Here is a 14,774-nt window from a genome sequence, read left to right on the forward strand (position 1 = left end):
ATGTCAATATTTTCTTCCAATAATATCTAGTTTTTTAAGGTTTAAAACACAGAAAATATATACAAAATTAATGTTAGAAAAACTTTATTACACGACTAATATTACTTGTCGCGATAGATATTAAATTTAAATTCTGAGTTAAATAAAAGCTAAATAAGTTGATTATTTTCTTTAACAGCTTAATAAAAAATTATTTAACTTGTTTATGTAGCTTAATGAAATAAAAAATCAAAAAATGTTTATCGCAAAAGAAAGAAAGAAAGACAACAACCCCGCCTAGTAGACATTGCCTACAAAATCAAATATTTATTATAAAAAAAAAACTATAATTAATTGTAATTTTGTATTAAAAAAAGGCTAACTATGATAGCTTTATTTAATATGTCAAAATGTACATTTCTATAGAACTTATTACTTTTGCTTTAAAAATTGATGCAATTAGCACTGAAACAACTGTAAGAAAATTTTTGAAAAAGTTGTTTTTTTATAAATATATAGTTTAATTATGCCACAGATGTTCTTGTGCTAAAACTTTATTTCAACTAACGGCGTTTCACTGCTCTCAAATAAATTTAAGAACAGATCTACGGAGTCTCAAAAAGCTCTAAGAATAGTTTTTGTTTGAATACCTATTCTTAGAGCTTTTTGAGACTCCGTAGATCTGTTCTTAAATTTATTTGAGAGCAGTGAAACGCCGTTAGTTGAAATAAAGTTTTAGCTTAAGAACATCTGTGGTATTTATTCCGATAAGCTTAGCTTATCAGGATCTCCAGGATTTAACGCCTTTTAACGTTACATCTTATAGTTTAATTATATATATTTCTTGTCTTATAATACTTAACGATTATTTCAAACGATTATAAAAACAATATAAATGTAGTAAAATATTTTTTGAACTAAAGAAATCTTATATGTTTGTAAAAATTATTAAAAAAAAGTAAAAGGTTCAAAATTTGTTTAATAATACTTTTTTGTCAGCATGATGAATATAAGTTTTTTAGTAATACAATTTTACCTACTACCAAAATAATTCGATCAACATACTTACAAATCATACAAAAACTTTTGAACTATTGTTGATGTCAACTCATTTGAACAACTTATTACAGCAAAATATATGTAAAGCTAGATTTTATTGAAAGCACTTAAAATTTATCTTAACAACATCAGTAAAGTCTAAAAAAATATTTATATATCGCACAGTAATTTTTAAACATAAAAAAATAATGACAACACAAGACAAGACCCTTTACTAAAGTTTAATGCTTAACAATAACTTTTAAATTTTTATAGTATACCATTTTGCCGAAACACGTATTACGTAAAATACTCGATGATTTAACTTATGATAAAACTATTTATTAAGTATTTAGTATCCATATCTTTTTCTTTTTCAGAAATATTGCTTTACAATCTTTAAATGGTTTGAAAAAAAAAGTACCTAAGGTGATAATAAATCGTTTTAAGCACTAGCATCATAACCTTTTTTGTCCAATACTAAATATTATAATTCTAAAAAATCAAGTTTAGGCTTTTTATCTTATTAAATTGTATTAGATTATTGAACGAAAAAAAAGTTTAGTCCTTAGACCTGGTATACGAAAAAGTCTTTAGGTTATCAAGTTGCACACAACTAGAATGCCTTTTAATGTCTTGTCCAGGGCTTCTTGTCATAAACAGTTCCTGATTTATAAACTTTTCAATAACTATGCATCGTATATAAAAAACTTAGAGAATTATAAAATAAAACTATATTGAGTTTTTTTCACTTCAATTATACTTATGTAGAATTAATCAAAATTTATGATAAATAATAAATTAAACTCTAAAGTAGTTTGCTTCGTATTCATAAAAGTTCATTCTAAATTATTTAAATTTAAGTAATCGAATTTTTCTATATCAGTTTTTTTAACATTTGCTAACACATTTCTGTTTTTTTCTGTTTTGACTAAAGTAATCTTTTGCTATTTTATAGTATTGTTTTATTTAATTCAGGGTCTGCTCTATAATCACTATATCAATAGCTTTAATATTAGTTTTTTTAATAAAGATAGTTTATCAAAAATGTGTTTTTACTTAAACTTAAAAAAATTAAGCTAAAACCTTGAAAATTATGTATACTTGTTTTGAATAATTAGGCACTGACCGTTGATAGTTGTAGTTTTAAGAGTTACTAAGATAATTGTGAAAAATGAATGTTAGTGATCTACACAAAACAAAATGTCACTTTGAAAGATAAAATCATGTAAGAAATAACAATTTTCCTTAAAAAATAACTGACTATTGAAAACTTACATTTGTGTAAGATTATAATATATAGAAAAAATCGAAGACAAGTGAATGCAAACTGCGACCCATAAGGACCCAACATTTTTTTTTACTAAAATTAACTTTGGCTTTTATATGAAAGGTTAAAGTACAAACTACAAGCCTGTTTTTATAGAATTCAAAAATATCATTTAACTTTTGAGATATTTAATTTTTTGTAAAAATTTTCCAATATAAACGTATGGACCGCAGATTTTTTGAGGTCAATTTTCTCGAAACTTTTAAAATTCACTAAAAATCTATCTCCTCCTTCATTTTTCAAGCAATCTTTTTCAAATTTTCAGGATACGTTCCTTATAATAAAAGGAAAAAACGTTACTTTAGAATTTTAGTAATTTGAAAAATTAAAATTTTATCACAAAAATTAAAAAAAAAACTGTTTTTTTTTTCAAAAAAAACATATTATTACAAAAAAAATTTTTAATTCCAAAGTAACGTTTTTTTGTTATTATATAAAGATTAGACTGTGAAAGTTTGAAGAAGATTGCTTGAAAAATGTAGGAGGAGATAGATTTTAAATGAAATAGTCTTTTTTCGCTGTTTTAGTTATCCCTTCTCATAGGGAACCTATTATGCGGCCCAACTTTGACTGGTCATATCTCAAAAATTAATTTGAATTTTTTAAAACAATAAAAAGCATCTTGAAGCTTAGAAAAAACTCTATAAAATAAGATCAACTTGTAAAAAACATGGTTTACCCCCCCTATGGCCTTAAATTAGAAGCCTAGAAGTATTTTGTTAAAGAATCCTGTTACATGTAAGCAAAAAGATTTTGACTATACTGTTTCTTTATTTTCGTAACACTTTATAAGGATTATTTTCATTTTATTTATGTTAAGTTTTACTGTAGATCAGGCACGTAGCTTGATATTACAACTAAAGTGGCAAATAACTAGAAATCACTAAAAGTCTATCTCCTACGTATCTCCTACGTTTTTTGAGATAACTACCTCAAATTTTTAGGAAATGTCCCTTGTAATATTTAGAAAATTCTGTCAGAAAAAAAATTTTTTTTTGTTTATTTTTTAAATAAAATTTTTATTTTTTTCAAATTCTTTCTTACAGAATTTTTTAAATATATCAAGGAACATTTCCTGATAGTTTGAGGTAGTTATCTCAAAAAACGTAGGAGAAGATAAATTTTTAATTAAATAGTCTATTTTTGTCATTTTAGCTTGCGCCTCCCATAAAGAACCTATTGTTGTCTCCGACTTTGACCGGCTATATCTTAAAAACTATTTTTAGTTTTTAAATGTATAAAAAGCATCTTGTAGCTTGGTAAAAACTATATAAAATAAGATTAAATTTTGAAAAAAGTGTTTCACACCCTCCTTATGCCCTAACAATCAATTTCCATAGTTGCCCACTTGGCAGAAATATTAAAAATGAGAGCCCTTTTATTAGATGTACCCATTACTTAATAATTGTCAAAATACTTATGCACTAACTTACTAGTTCATGCTTACAAGGATGTGATATATCCTACTTTAGGAAATTCTTATTTATTTAATACAAAAATGATAAAATAAGTATAAACTTTTCATTCTGCAATACTAAATGTCTATAAACAATTTTTAAATTGTTGTCATGTATTTTATCTCTTAAAGTTTTTCTATTTTTAACTTAAACATAAATAGGTTTTTAAGTATTATACTAAACTTCTTAAAAAACAGGGTTGCTGAAGAACCTGGGTTTCTGGAAAAACTTGAAATTTGAAAAATTTTGAAAAAACCTGGAGTTTTGAACAAAATCACTGAAAAACATAAATTAAGTTATTTTTTTGATTTAGAATTAATGAAATTTCAATTAGTTACAAAACATTTATAGAAAAAATCAATATTTTATTTGTTTATTTAAGAACACATTTAAACTATCTTTACAGTATCTTTCAATGTTCTTTTACTATTTAAGACAGTTTTTTATGTAAGTTGTACCCTCAAAGATTACCATTCATGTAGTAAACATTGCTTATCTAGGTATTTTGTTATAAGTAACTGTTATAGAGGCAGGTAAAATTATAAATAGTTTAATTCAATAGTGTAATTTTTGCAAAATGTATATTAGTTTGAATGTGATGCAGTAAGTATCTTTAAAAGTAAAACAAAATTTGCTCCAACCTGACGAGACCTAAACAGTTTTTCCACTTAACCTACAAACAATCACTTCAGTAAGCCCGCTTGGTTTGATCTCAACAGCAGTTTTTTGCAACTCTGTCTACCTCATGAGTCCTAATAAGAACAAAACTTTTTGTAGGTTGTTTTGGATGGTGTTGTTGTTCATTGTGTGGTGAAGCTCATTATTTATAGAACTAAATTAAAAGTTTGATTTAATACATAATTTGTATATATATGAAAGTAAATATAGTTTGAAAAGGTTAGCTTGCCTCACCAAAACCAATTGTTTTTGAACCAACAAATTTTACATACCATTTAAGTCTGTAATTAAGTTTTCAGAATTTAAGAAAAAAACTTGTCAAAAACTGTTATCTTCTATAAGACTTTTTATTTAGTTAATTAATTTTTTAATGAAATTTGTCTTGATAAATTAAAAAACTTGAGAAAATTGTAGTTAAATATTAAATAAAAACTAATGAAAAAAACTTCAAAAATCCATGGTAAAATAAATAAGGAAACTTGAAACTAGTCATTTTTATGATTTCTTGGAATAAATGGAAGATTATAAAAAACGCCTCATAGCTTACAAAAAGTCTTTTAGTTTAGAAGTTCTTTGGCCTTTTCGATTTGCATTTCTCTTTTCAATCAACATACTTTAATCAAAAAGTAGTAAAATTTCATTAGCTATAGCAACTTAAATATTTTTAAGTTATATATTAAACAATTATTTTTGAAATAAATAATAAAAATATGTATAAGTGTTAAAATTCACAAGTTAGTATATAATTTTCAAAAGCAAAAATTGCAAAAAGCTTTTTTAGAAAAAGTAAAATTAATCAACAAAAACTTTTGCTCAACAAATTAGAAATTATGTTAATTATGTTGAAAAAGAACGCACTTTGTTTTTTACTTGAAGCTTTAAATAAATTAAAAAAACTTAGTTATAGAAAAATCATTATAAAAAAAAACTGTTAGTTCTGTTTAAAAAATCTTAATATAACTATGATACAACTCAAAATGTTTAAACTTGATTATCTTAGATTTTATAAGATGTCTTCTGTACTGAATCGTAGCAGGCAACTGCTTAACAAGTTTGCTCAAGGCCCAGGAAGGAGGTTGATGCACATTGAAGACCCTGTTCAAATGGAAAAATCTATTGGTTGGTTTTCAAGTTTTAATTAATTCGTTTTAATAATACTTGATTAAATTATGTAATGTAGTAATATAATTTGTGTAAAATTATATTTTGTTAATTTTTGATTAAATTCACCCATTTTGTTTTTGTTTGTTGAGTGTTCCATAAACAAATGCTTAAGTGCTTATATACTTAAGTCTAATTGGTTAAACTTAAAATTCCATTTCACAATTATATGTGCGTATTAAGTGTGAATTAGGACATATAATTGCAGTAGCAATGATGAGTAGTAATAGTATTGTTGATAGTCTGTGAAAAATTTACAATGTTTAAAACCCTCTAATTTTAATAACAGATTTAGTCAGATATAAATACTACAATTAAAGACATATTGTTTGAAAAATAATTATTAAACAGTTTTAAATATTATGATAAGTTTTTAGGTTGATCATCTGCTTCAATACTCCAGCCTCACAACGCCTCTAACATTTTGTCATGGAAACTGTTGCTGATAGTCTGGCACAGTCTAGTGCAGGGTTTCCCAAACTTTTTTACAAATGGTCCCCTTTAAAGAAATTAAAAAAGCCATGGCTCCGCCCCCTTCAACAAGATTACTCATAAACTACTTTTTTTTTTGTTTTTTAATCTTCACCTGTGCAACTCAAGAATATCTAGTGTAAGTTTTTAAATTACCATAAAAAACCCCTTTTAAAAAAAAGACCTTTTTTCTTGTTCTTTATCTGCAACTCAAGAATATCTATTGTAAGTTTCAAATTATAACCTCATGGCCTCCTGTGGCTCCTTTACTGCTCATGGCCCCCCCCCTCTTACCCCTTTGCTGCTTGTGGCCCCCTGAGTATCTGTCATGGCCCTCAAGGGGGCCACTTGGCCCACTTTGGGAAACCCTGGTCTAGTGCTTATGATGGCAAAATATATCAGCCTTTTCAAATACGAACAAATATTGCTAATATTAAATTAATCAAATAAGCCTGAACTATAATATTATCTTAGAACTGATAATGTTGTAGAAGTAGAGTTGTGAATAGTTTAGTGGCTGTCAATTTTTTGATCTTCCTCAGCAGGTACTATCAATACATCAGCGCTAATGTAACCCACTTTAATTATACTTAGTTAGTTTTGTTACAACTAAGTTTACTTAATAAAGAGTAAACCAGTTAGACTGCTTCATAATCTGCTTTTGATAATCCTGCCATACAGTAGAGTGCAGTAGATTCTATAGTTAAGGGGCGACTTTGCCCCTTTTTATAAATTCTGGTTTAGTATTTATTATGAATAAAAACATTTCACAGGGTTGCCACAGTCTAGCTAAGTCAGTTTTTTAGGTTAAAATGGCAAAATGTTAGTTTTTCAGGTCAAAATGTCAGAATATGTCAGTTCTAATTTACAAAACTCCTTAACTTTTGAAGCCTTAAATTGTAAAAAAAAATAACTAAAAGTCCTTAAAAGTCAGACTAAAATTACAAAAGTATCCTTACTTACAAAATCATTAAATTTCAAAGCCTTCAAATGTTAAAATTAAATAAAAAAAATCTTTCTCTACAAAGTCAGACTAAAATTGTAAAATTTTTCTTTATTTATGTTGAACTATTACCCTATCTAGTTGTTGTAAGTAATCTTTTTAGTATTGATGATCTGTGGCAAGGACAATTTCATAATGAAACTTATAAAATATACACAAAAGTCTACTTTGCAAAAGTTTAGAAATAGACTGATTTTTGTTTAAGTAAGTAGTTCATGCGATTTCATTACATATGTTTTTATCTTTAATTTTGTTTGTTTTGATCTCCATTTTCCCCCCTTTTAGCTAACTGGTTTGTTAGTAAGTTAAAAACAGGTATTTAAGTGAAACTGAACCCAAAACTTAAGCTAGACATGTTAACGAAATTTTCATCATAATCTCTAATGAAAAAACGGCAAATGAGTTCAACCAAAAATTGAATAATCTTCATCAAGATCTTATGTTTACAATGGAATCCTGTACATTGAATAAACTTCGCTTTCTTGACATAAATATAAAACTATATGATTTATTGCCTCAATTTACAAGAAACCATCAAACACAGACGTTTTACTAAATTTTAAGTCTTGCACTCCGCAATCATGGAACAAAAGCTCTTCAGACATTTGCTCATTAGAATCAAAAGATTAGTATGAACTACCAAACCAAGAAATAAATAGAATAAAGGATCTTCTTTAAGAAACAGTTATCCAATTAAGTTTATAGTTAATGAAATTGAAAAACTACAAAAATTAGAAGATGAACCAAACCTTCCTAAACAACAGTATATAACAGTTCCTTACATAAAAAAGGTTTCAAAAAAAATTAGCAGAAATATAACAAAACTTTAGAAATAATTGGTATTGATATTTAAGTAGCCTTAGGAACAGCTAAAGTTGGAAACTATTTCTCATTGAAAAATTAGATAATTTTAAAGAGTTGCATTGTTTGCAAATTTTAAAATCCATGTGACCTGGATACCCAATATATTAAAGAAACGGAGCGACAACTATTTGTCAGAGTTAAAGAACACTCAAGGCCCACAAATAGTGCGGTATTTTCACATATTGAACAATGTACATTTTGTCAAAATTATGATAATATCTTTAATTGTTTTGATGTAATTAAATTTTGTAAAAATAAAAATATTTTATTAGCAGTAGAGGCAATTTTGATTAAAACTATTAAACCAAAACTTAATTATCAACTAGATCCTGATAAAGGATCTAGAATTACACTTAAATTTTTTTACACTTAACGTTTTTAAATAGTCTGTTTTTGTTCTAATTATCTTTTTTTTGTTTTATATGATTATTTCTTAAGTTTACTTGTATTTTGTTCGATTTATTAGTTTTGTGAGTATTTGTTTTGAAAAGAAAATTAGTTAATTTATTGAAAACCCTGCTCAATAAAATTGTTTAATGGAAAAAGTATGGTTATTAGCAATAAAGTGGTACATTTATTATAATTATTATTTAGTTTGTTAAGTATTTAAAATTGGAAGTATTTATTTATTTTTTAATTTAAAGGCTTTATTTTAAGATATATGAAATTAAAATGGGATGAAGATAGTCTTCCTCTTTTGATTTTAAAGACCGGACAGGATTGAATTTTAGAATAACATAAATAAAAATGGTAAGAAATATTAAAAAAAATCAGTCACAGTCTTATACAAGCACTTTGAAGAGATCTTTCGTTTATTAAAATACAAACATTTTAAATTCTTATTCAAATAGAATGTTCTATTTGAATAAGAATTGAAAATTTTTGTTTACTAATACATACATTTTTACTTATATGAAAGTTTACATAATATGATTAAGTTTACTTATTTCTAATATTTAGTAGAAATACTTAAGTTTTTAAAATAATAATTTAGTTGAATTTATTAATTATAGTTACTACTTCATTACATGTGTTGTTTTTTTAATTTCGTTTTTTTTTTGTAAGGTTTTATTTAAATATTTTAGTAAGGTCATGGTTAATTTTTTAGTATACATCATGATATAGTTTTTAATTAAGTTTTAACGAAGTTAATTACAAATGTTCATTTTTAATACCATTTATCGTTTTGCAAAATTAAATATGATTTACTTTGAGTATTTTAATTAAAAGTTATCTGCAAGTAGTTAACTTCATATTTGTGACACTTTGAGATTATTTGCAAAGAAGAAAGCAGTGAGAAAAATTTAAACCTAGTTCAGTGCATTTTTTTTGTAATTAAGTTTATATTATTTATTTTTGCATTCCAATAACTTATTATTATTCTTTTGCTGAAGTTCACATTCTAAACACAGCAGCTACTTAATAGAAAGTTTGTAGCTAAGAATTACTAGTCTAAATAAAAAAGAAACCTGATAGAAAGTTTTTATTTCTATTCAAAAATGTGTTATGAAAAAGAAGTCTATACTTGTAAAAATATGTGTACTCAAAATACGTACTTACCAAAATATGCTACTCAGAATGCGTATTTAACTTGAAGCACGTACTTAAAACGCGTACCTAATAAAAAGGTAAAAGTCAGGCTAAATTTACAAAATATTGCGTGGCAACCCTGATTTCAACTTTCCTAAAAATAAGTTAAATGTTGATACTATGAAATTGAGTTTAGATATAGAAAGTTTTAATTGTTTAGTATTTACCTTATAAGTGTAAAATAATTTTTTTATCTGCTATAATACATATTTTAACTTTGATTTATTATTAAGTCTGTATTACTAATGAATAGCGTAAGTAAATAAATATAGATCATAAAACTTTTAACTATCAGTTTTATGAAATTAATTAAATTTTTTTTGTTTTTATAGTTTAACAATAGTGCATCCATACGTTAAACAGAATAGTTTAGTATCAACAGTAAATATAAAAAATCAGTGTCAGGGTTGCCAAAAATCCTGAAAAAAGCTGGAACTTGACAATTTAGGCAACAATGTCTTGTAAAAACCTGGAATTTGAAAATAAAAAATTTGAACATCAACCACTAAAAAGCCTGGAATTTAAACAATTTTTAGATGTATGAAACTTTGATTCTCTATGATATCATAAATTTTATTTTTAGTATCATTCATAATTTTGTTCACTATAAAACACTTTAAATGAATATTTTCAAAAATTTTATTTTGAAATATCATTTAAGACTTTTTAAAAAATCTATATAAGACTTTTTTACCTTTAATTTCAATTTATACTAAAAATAAACAAGAAAACTTTAATTTTTTTAAATCAGGAAGAAATTCAGAAAACCTGGAAAAAATTTTAAAAATTCTTTAGCAACCCTGTCAGTGTGTTTTTTGTAACATTAAGTTTGATTATAAAAATAGTTTTTAGTACATTGCTTATTCACTTATCCGGACAGTTTCAGTCAAATAGAAAATTTTAATAAAATTCAATATCAAATACTAACATTTTTGTTTGATACAAATGTTTAAGCTTTCATGCTGTTTAGTTAATGATTATGACATAATAATACCACTAAAGCTTTTTCAAAACTTTGTTCAAAACTAGTTTAGTTATGATTAACCTTTGTATATAAAGTAAGTCGTTTTTTTTTTATATAATCCTATTTAAAATATGTTATAAAGTTTTTTATTTAATCTTTCAAAGTTTTTAGATTTCTAGTTATTTATTAAATTCCAAGTTGGACACACTCAACATACCAGGTTTTAGAAATGGACAAGACATCAAAAAATAAAGCAAGACGCACTAATTATTAAAAATAAGCTAGAAGTTTGTAAAGTAGTATAAAACAGTGTGCAAAAGTCTTTTATAATTGAGCAGTTTAGCATAGGCAGGTTAACTTTGTACTACATTTTGAAAAATGAGGAAAAGTTTAAAGCAAAAACTGAGGAGCTGAGCTTTTATTATTTATTACGAATTGAATATTATACAGCAGTTATATTATTTTATGAAAAAAATATTATTTGTACTTATCTGGAAAATGTTTATTCGGACATGTTTTATGAAAATCTCGCCCAACATGTCCGGATAAGTGAATAAGCACTGTATTTACATATTTAGACTGAATATATAACATTGTCTTACATAATAAATTCTAATATTCTAAATAATTTATTCTGATTGATCGCAATTGTCTCAAAACTGAAAAATAATAATAATTAGAATACTAATATTTTTTTTTGTTTAATAAGTAAATTGTGTATTTTTGATTAAAACAATCAAAATTCAAAAAAATACTTTCTCTCTTTTTTATTCTTTTGTAATTGTTTAATAAAATTTTTACTGTTCATCTTAATTATCTTAAATACTTAAAGTTAAATTGCAACCTCTTATAGTTATTTGAAGTTAATTTAAATGACAAAACAGCCATCTAAAAACTTTAAACTTAAGTTATTATAAAACACAAATTTTAAAGATTAAAAAAAATTGATAATGTTAATTATTATAGTATAATACAATATAATAAATTCTTTGCTTTTCCGTACTAAAAAAAGTGCTTTTAACATTAAAAAAAGGCATGAAGTGCAAAAAAGATGTTGCAAAATCATTATGAAGTTAAAGTCTTTTTTTGTAGTTTTTTTATTTATCTTATTTTTTTTGTGTTTTTAATAAAAAATCCTAGGTTTTTTTAAATACGTTCAGTTAACTAAAGTATTTTTTTAAAAATATAACAAAATTGTTTATTTACACAAAATGTTTTGTTAGAAATAAGAGAAAGTTTTGAATTAATGACTATGACCTTATAGTTGCTAATTTTAGTCATATTTTAGAGAAATCACGTAAGTTTAAGTGTTAATTAATTTATTACTTTATTATAATTATTTCATTTAAATATTGTATGTTAACTTACATGTATTTATTTTATACAATATGTTCTACTTCGGTTTTTCTGAACACCAATCTCCAACACCTCTTCAAACAAACTCTTATTAACTATTTTTGAATATAAAAACGGCATCTGATAGATAATAGAATTTTCTAAAATTTAAGTCCATATGTTATTTTTTGTACCTCCCTAAGGCCTTAACTGACAAACTACCAACTTGCAAATTTATACACCAGCTGGTAGTGGAGAGCTTGTGGCACAGCTTCATGCCAATTTGTTTAATTTTTAACCCTTATCCAAATGCATACCCTAACCCATGGTCGGCAGGTGTTTTGTGGTTACTATGCAAATTTCAAAGATTAAAATATTCGCGGGCCGCGATAAAAGTTTCAGTTTTTGCTCTACATTTTGTAAGTTTCAAATCTCCTGTACAGTTTACCTTAGACCTTTTTATTTTGCTTTGAACTTTAAACCTCAATATATTTTATTTAAGTTTCAAAATATTTATTTGCAGGCCAAATTCACATGCTTGCGGGACGCAGGTAGTACCTTTCATGGGCCGCATCCCATTTAAATTGAAAACATGCTCGTAGGTCGCACTTTTAACCTACATGGACTGCATGGACTGCTCACGGGCCACAGTTTGCTGACCCCTGGTCTAACTCTAACAGTTTTACTAAAAAAGACATGTACATGATTCAGTCAAATCTTTTGCTACTAGTAGTGCTCCGGACTCGTCTAACACTTTGAAACCTCGACTAGTAGTACTAAATAGCGCCCTCTAACTTGTTACTTTGTAATTTAGTTTTCAATATAGGAAAGTTCTGTTGTGAATTTTTTAAAGTTCATAAAACATGTTTTTGTAAAATAAAAAACTTATTTTATGATTGTAGTATTATATAATAATACTTGGTAAATTATAACAGAACGCTGGAGGATCTGTTCATTTTATGTGTGCCCATTAGCTATTGCAATCTGCAGTTACATTGGCATCAAAGAAGAGATGTCTCATTGGGCTCATCGTGGAGAGTATGTTGAGTATCCTTACCTTGACATCAGAAATAAGGTTTGTAGTATGTATATAAAACTTGTGCATCTAAATTTTTAAAATAGCTTTATTTGTAAATAAAAATTTTGCTGATCTAAACCAGCTGTAAAAAAATATTAATTATGATTTTTTTATAATTAAAAAATATAGCTTTCCTAATATTGAGCTAGTTGAAAATTGAGCAAAATCATAAAAATGAAACTTTTAAAGTTATGTACCAATCATAGTATTTGTTTTCTTAGACAGTTTGCTTAATTGGAAACTAATTTTTTTTACAAACTTGTTTTTTGGGTAATTTTAATCAAATAGAATAATATATTTATTTAATAACAAGTAGATCGTTAATTTGTTTTATAAAGAAGTTCTGTCATTGGTGTAAAATTGAATAGACTTTTTAGGGTATATTTTTAAGTCAATTAAAAAAAAATCTTTGAATGTTAAACTAGATAATAAAGCTTTACAAGAAATAATTTTATTTTAACTTAAATGTACGGTATGTAAATTTAATTATGTAAAATAACTGCTTATAGGAGCAGTAACAAAAAACAAATGCTTTTATTTTCAAAATTCTAAATACAGCCATATTCTTAAACTTTGTTAAAAATCTGAATAAAACGTTTTAGAAGCAGTAAAGGTAAATTCACAATTGTATTTTTTTTTAATACGTATTTTGTAAACTATCAATTTTTGTACCTGTACATTTATATACATATAGTTACTTTTTTGTAAAAAGTTCCAAATATCTATTATACTAAACATTAAACAGTTCTAATTCATTGTAGAAAAAGCAAGCAAATAATCCACTGAAGAGTTTACAGTTTTTAATTAATTTTTATTAGTTTTTCAAATAAAAAAAAGAACACTTATCAATTATTTTATATTAAAAGTATCTTATAAATGATATAAAATAGTAACTTTATATTGTAAATACTCTAAACACAAAATACAATTGTCAGATCTTTAAGTATCATGTCTATGAATGTATTGAATAAAATAAAGTCATAGTATTTTTCGTTTTTGCGTGTTTTGTTTACTCCCGTACTGAATGTTTCAGTGTTTGATTTTAAATTAAAATATCTGATGATTGTAGCAATAAGCTACATGAAACATTTGTTCTATTATCATGTTTTGAAACTTGCAACTTACAATCAATTATAATATAAAACAATTATAATAAGTTTCTGACTTGTTGCTAAGTACTTTCTTCACCTTTTCTAATTATAGTTTTTAAATATAGATTCTGTTTATTTTCACAAAATAGAATAATTTACAAGTATAATCAACAGAAATTTCCATGGGGTGACGGAAACCACACACTTTTCCACCACCCACAAAGAAACTGGGTTCCTGGAGTCGGTTATGAAGAAGACCTTGAGGATCATTAATTGATTTGTATCTATTCCGTTATACATGTAATTAATATAAAATATAGCAGCAAATAATTAAAAAGATTGTGCAAATTTAAAACAGTTTGTTTTTTTATTCACCTATCAAATATAAAGATAGCAAAAACATTTACATTACAAATTTACTTTGTAAAATTACATTGCTAGTTTTAGTTTCTAATTAACAAATAAAAGCAGCAAAAATACCTTTTTATTAGTCTAATTTTATTTTTGGAGTAGCAAAGGTAAAACTATTATGGTATTTAAAACATATAGTAAATTAGTTTGCAAATAAGTTAAGTAGTTTTTATTATCAAATTGAGTTTATTTTAATTTTTAAAGCCTTAACACGTAAACGTAAATGAAAAAAAAACTAATGACTACTTAAAATATTTTTATTTATTTAAAATGTAAAATTTAAATTATTAACTTAATGTGAGTTGAAAGCGATTAGATTTCAGT

At 25.2% G+C, this 14,774-nt stretch overlaps 1 protein-coding gene across 1 annotated transcript; it reads left to right on the forward strand.

Moving 5' to 3' along the window:
* The first annotated feature begins 5,486 nt into the window (after nucleotides 1-5,486).
* Nucleotides 5,487-14,524, forward strand: LOC145836074 (cytochrome c oxidase subunit 6A, mitochondrial-like). The gene is made up of 3 exons (XM_082943873.1): nucleotides 5,487-5,601; nucleotides 12,806-12,945; nucleotides 14,214-14,524. Exons 1-3 carry the CDS (start codon nucleotides 5,493-5,495, stop codon nucleotides 14,310-14,312), a joined length of 348 nt encoding a protein of 115 aa, XP_082799999.1. The 5' UTR covers nucleotides 5,487-5,492; the 3' UTR covers nucleotides 14,313-14,524.
* The last annotated feature ends 250 nt before the right edge of the window (nucleotides 14,525-14,774 follow it).

This window comes from Thalia democratica, chromosome 5, assembly GCF_965202585.1.
Source record: "Thalia democratica chromosome 5, ktThaDemo2.hap1.1, whole genome shotgun sequence".
In the NCBI taxonomy this organism is placed as follows: Eukaryota; Metazoa; Chordata; class Thaliacea; order Salpida; family Salpidae; genus Thalia; species Thalia democratica.

Bases quoted from the DNA above. Each gene is read 5' to 3' on its own strand.
- LOC145836074 (XM_082943873.1), top strand. From the start codon at position 5,493: ATGTCTTCTGTACTGAATCGTAGCAGGCAACTGCTTAACAAGTTTGCT. The intron at 5,602-12,805 runs GTTGGTTTTCAA...AAATTATAACAG, and splicing joins TCAAATGGAAAAATCTATTG to AACGCTGGAGGATCTGTTCA. The intron at 12,946-14,213 runs GTTTGTAGTATG...TATAATCAACAG, and splicing joins ACCTTGACATCAGAAATAAG to AAATTTCCATGGGGTGACGG.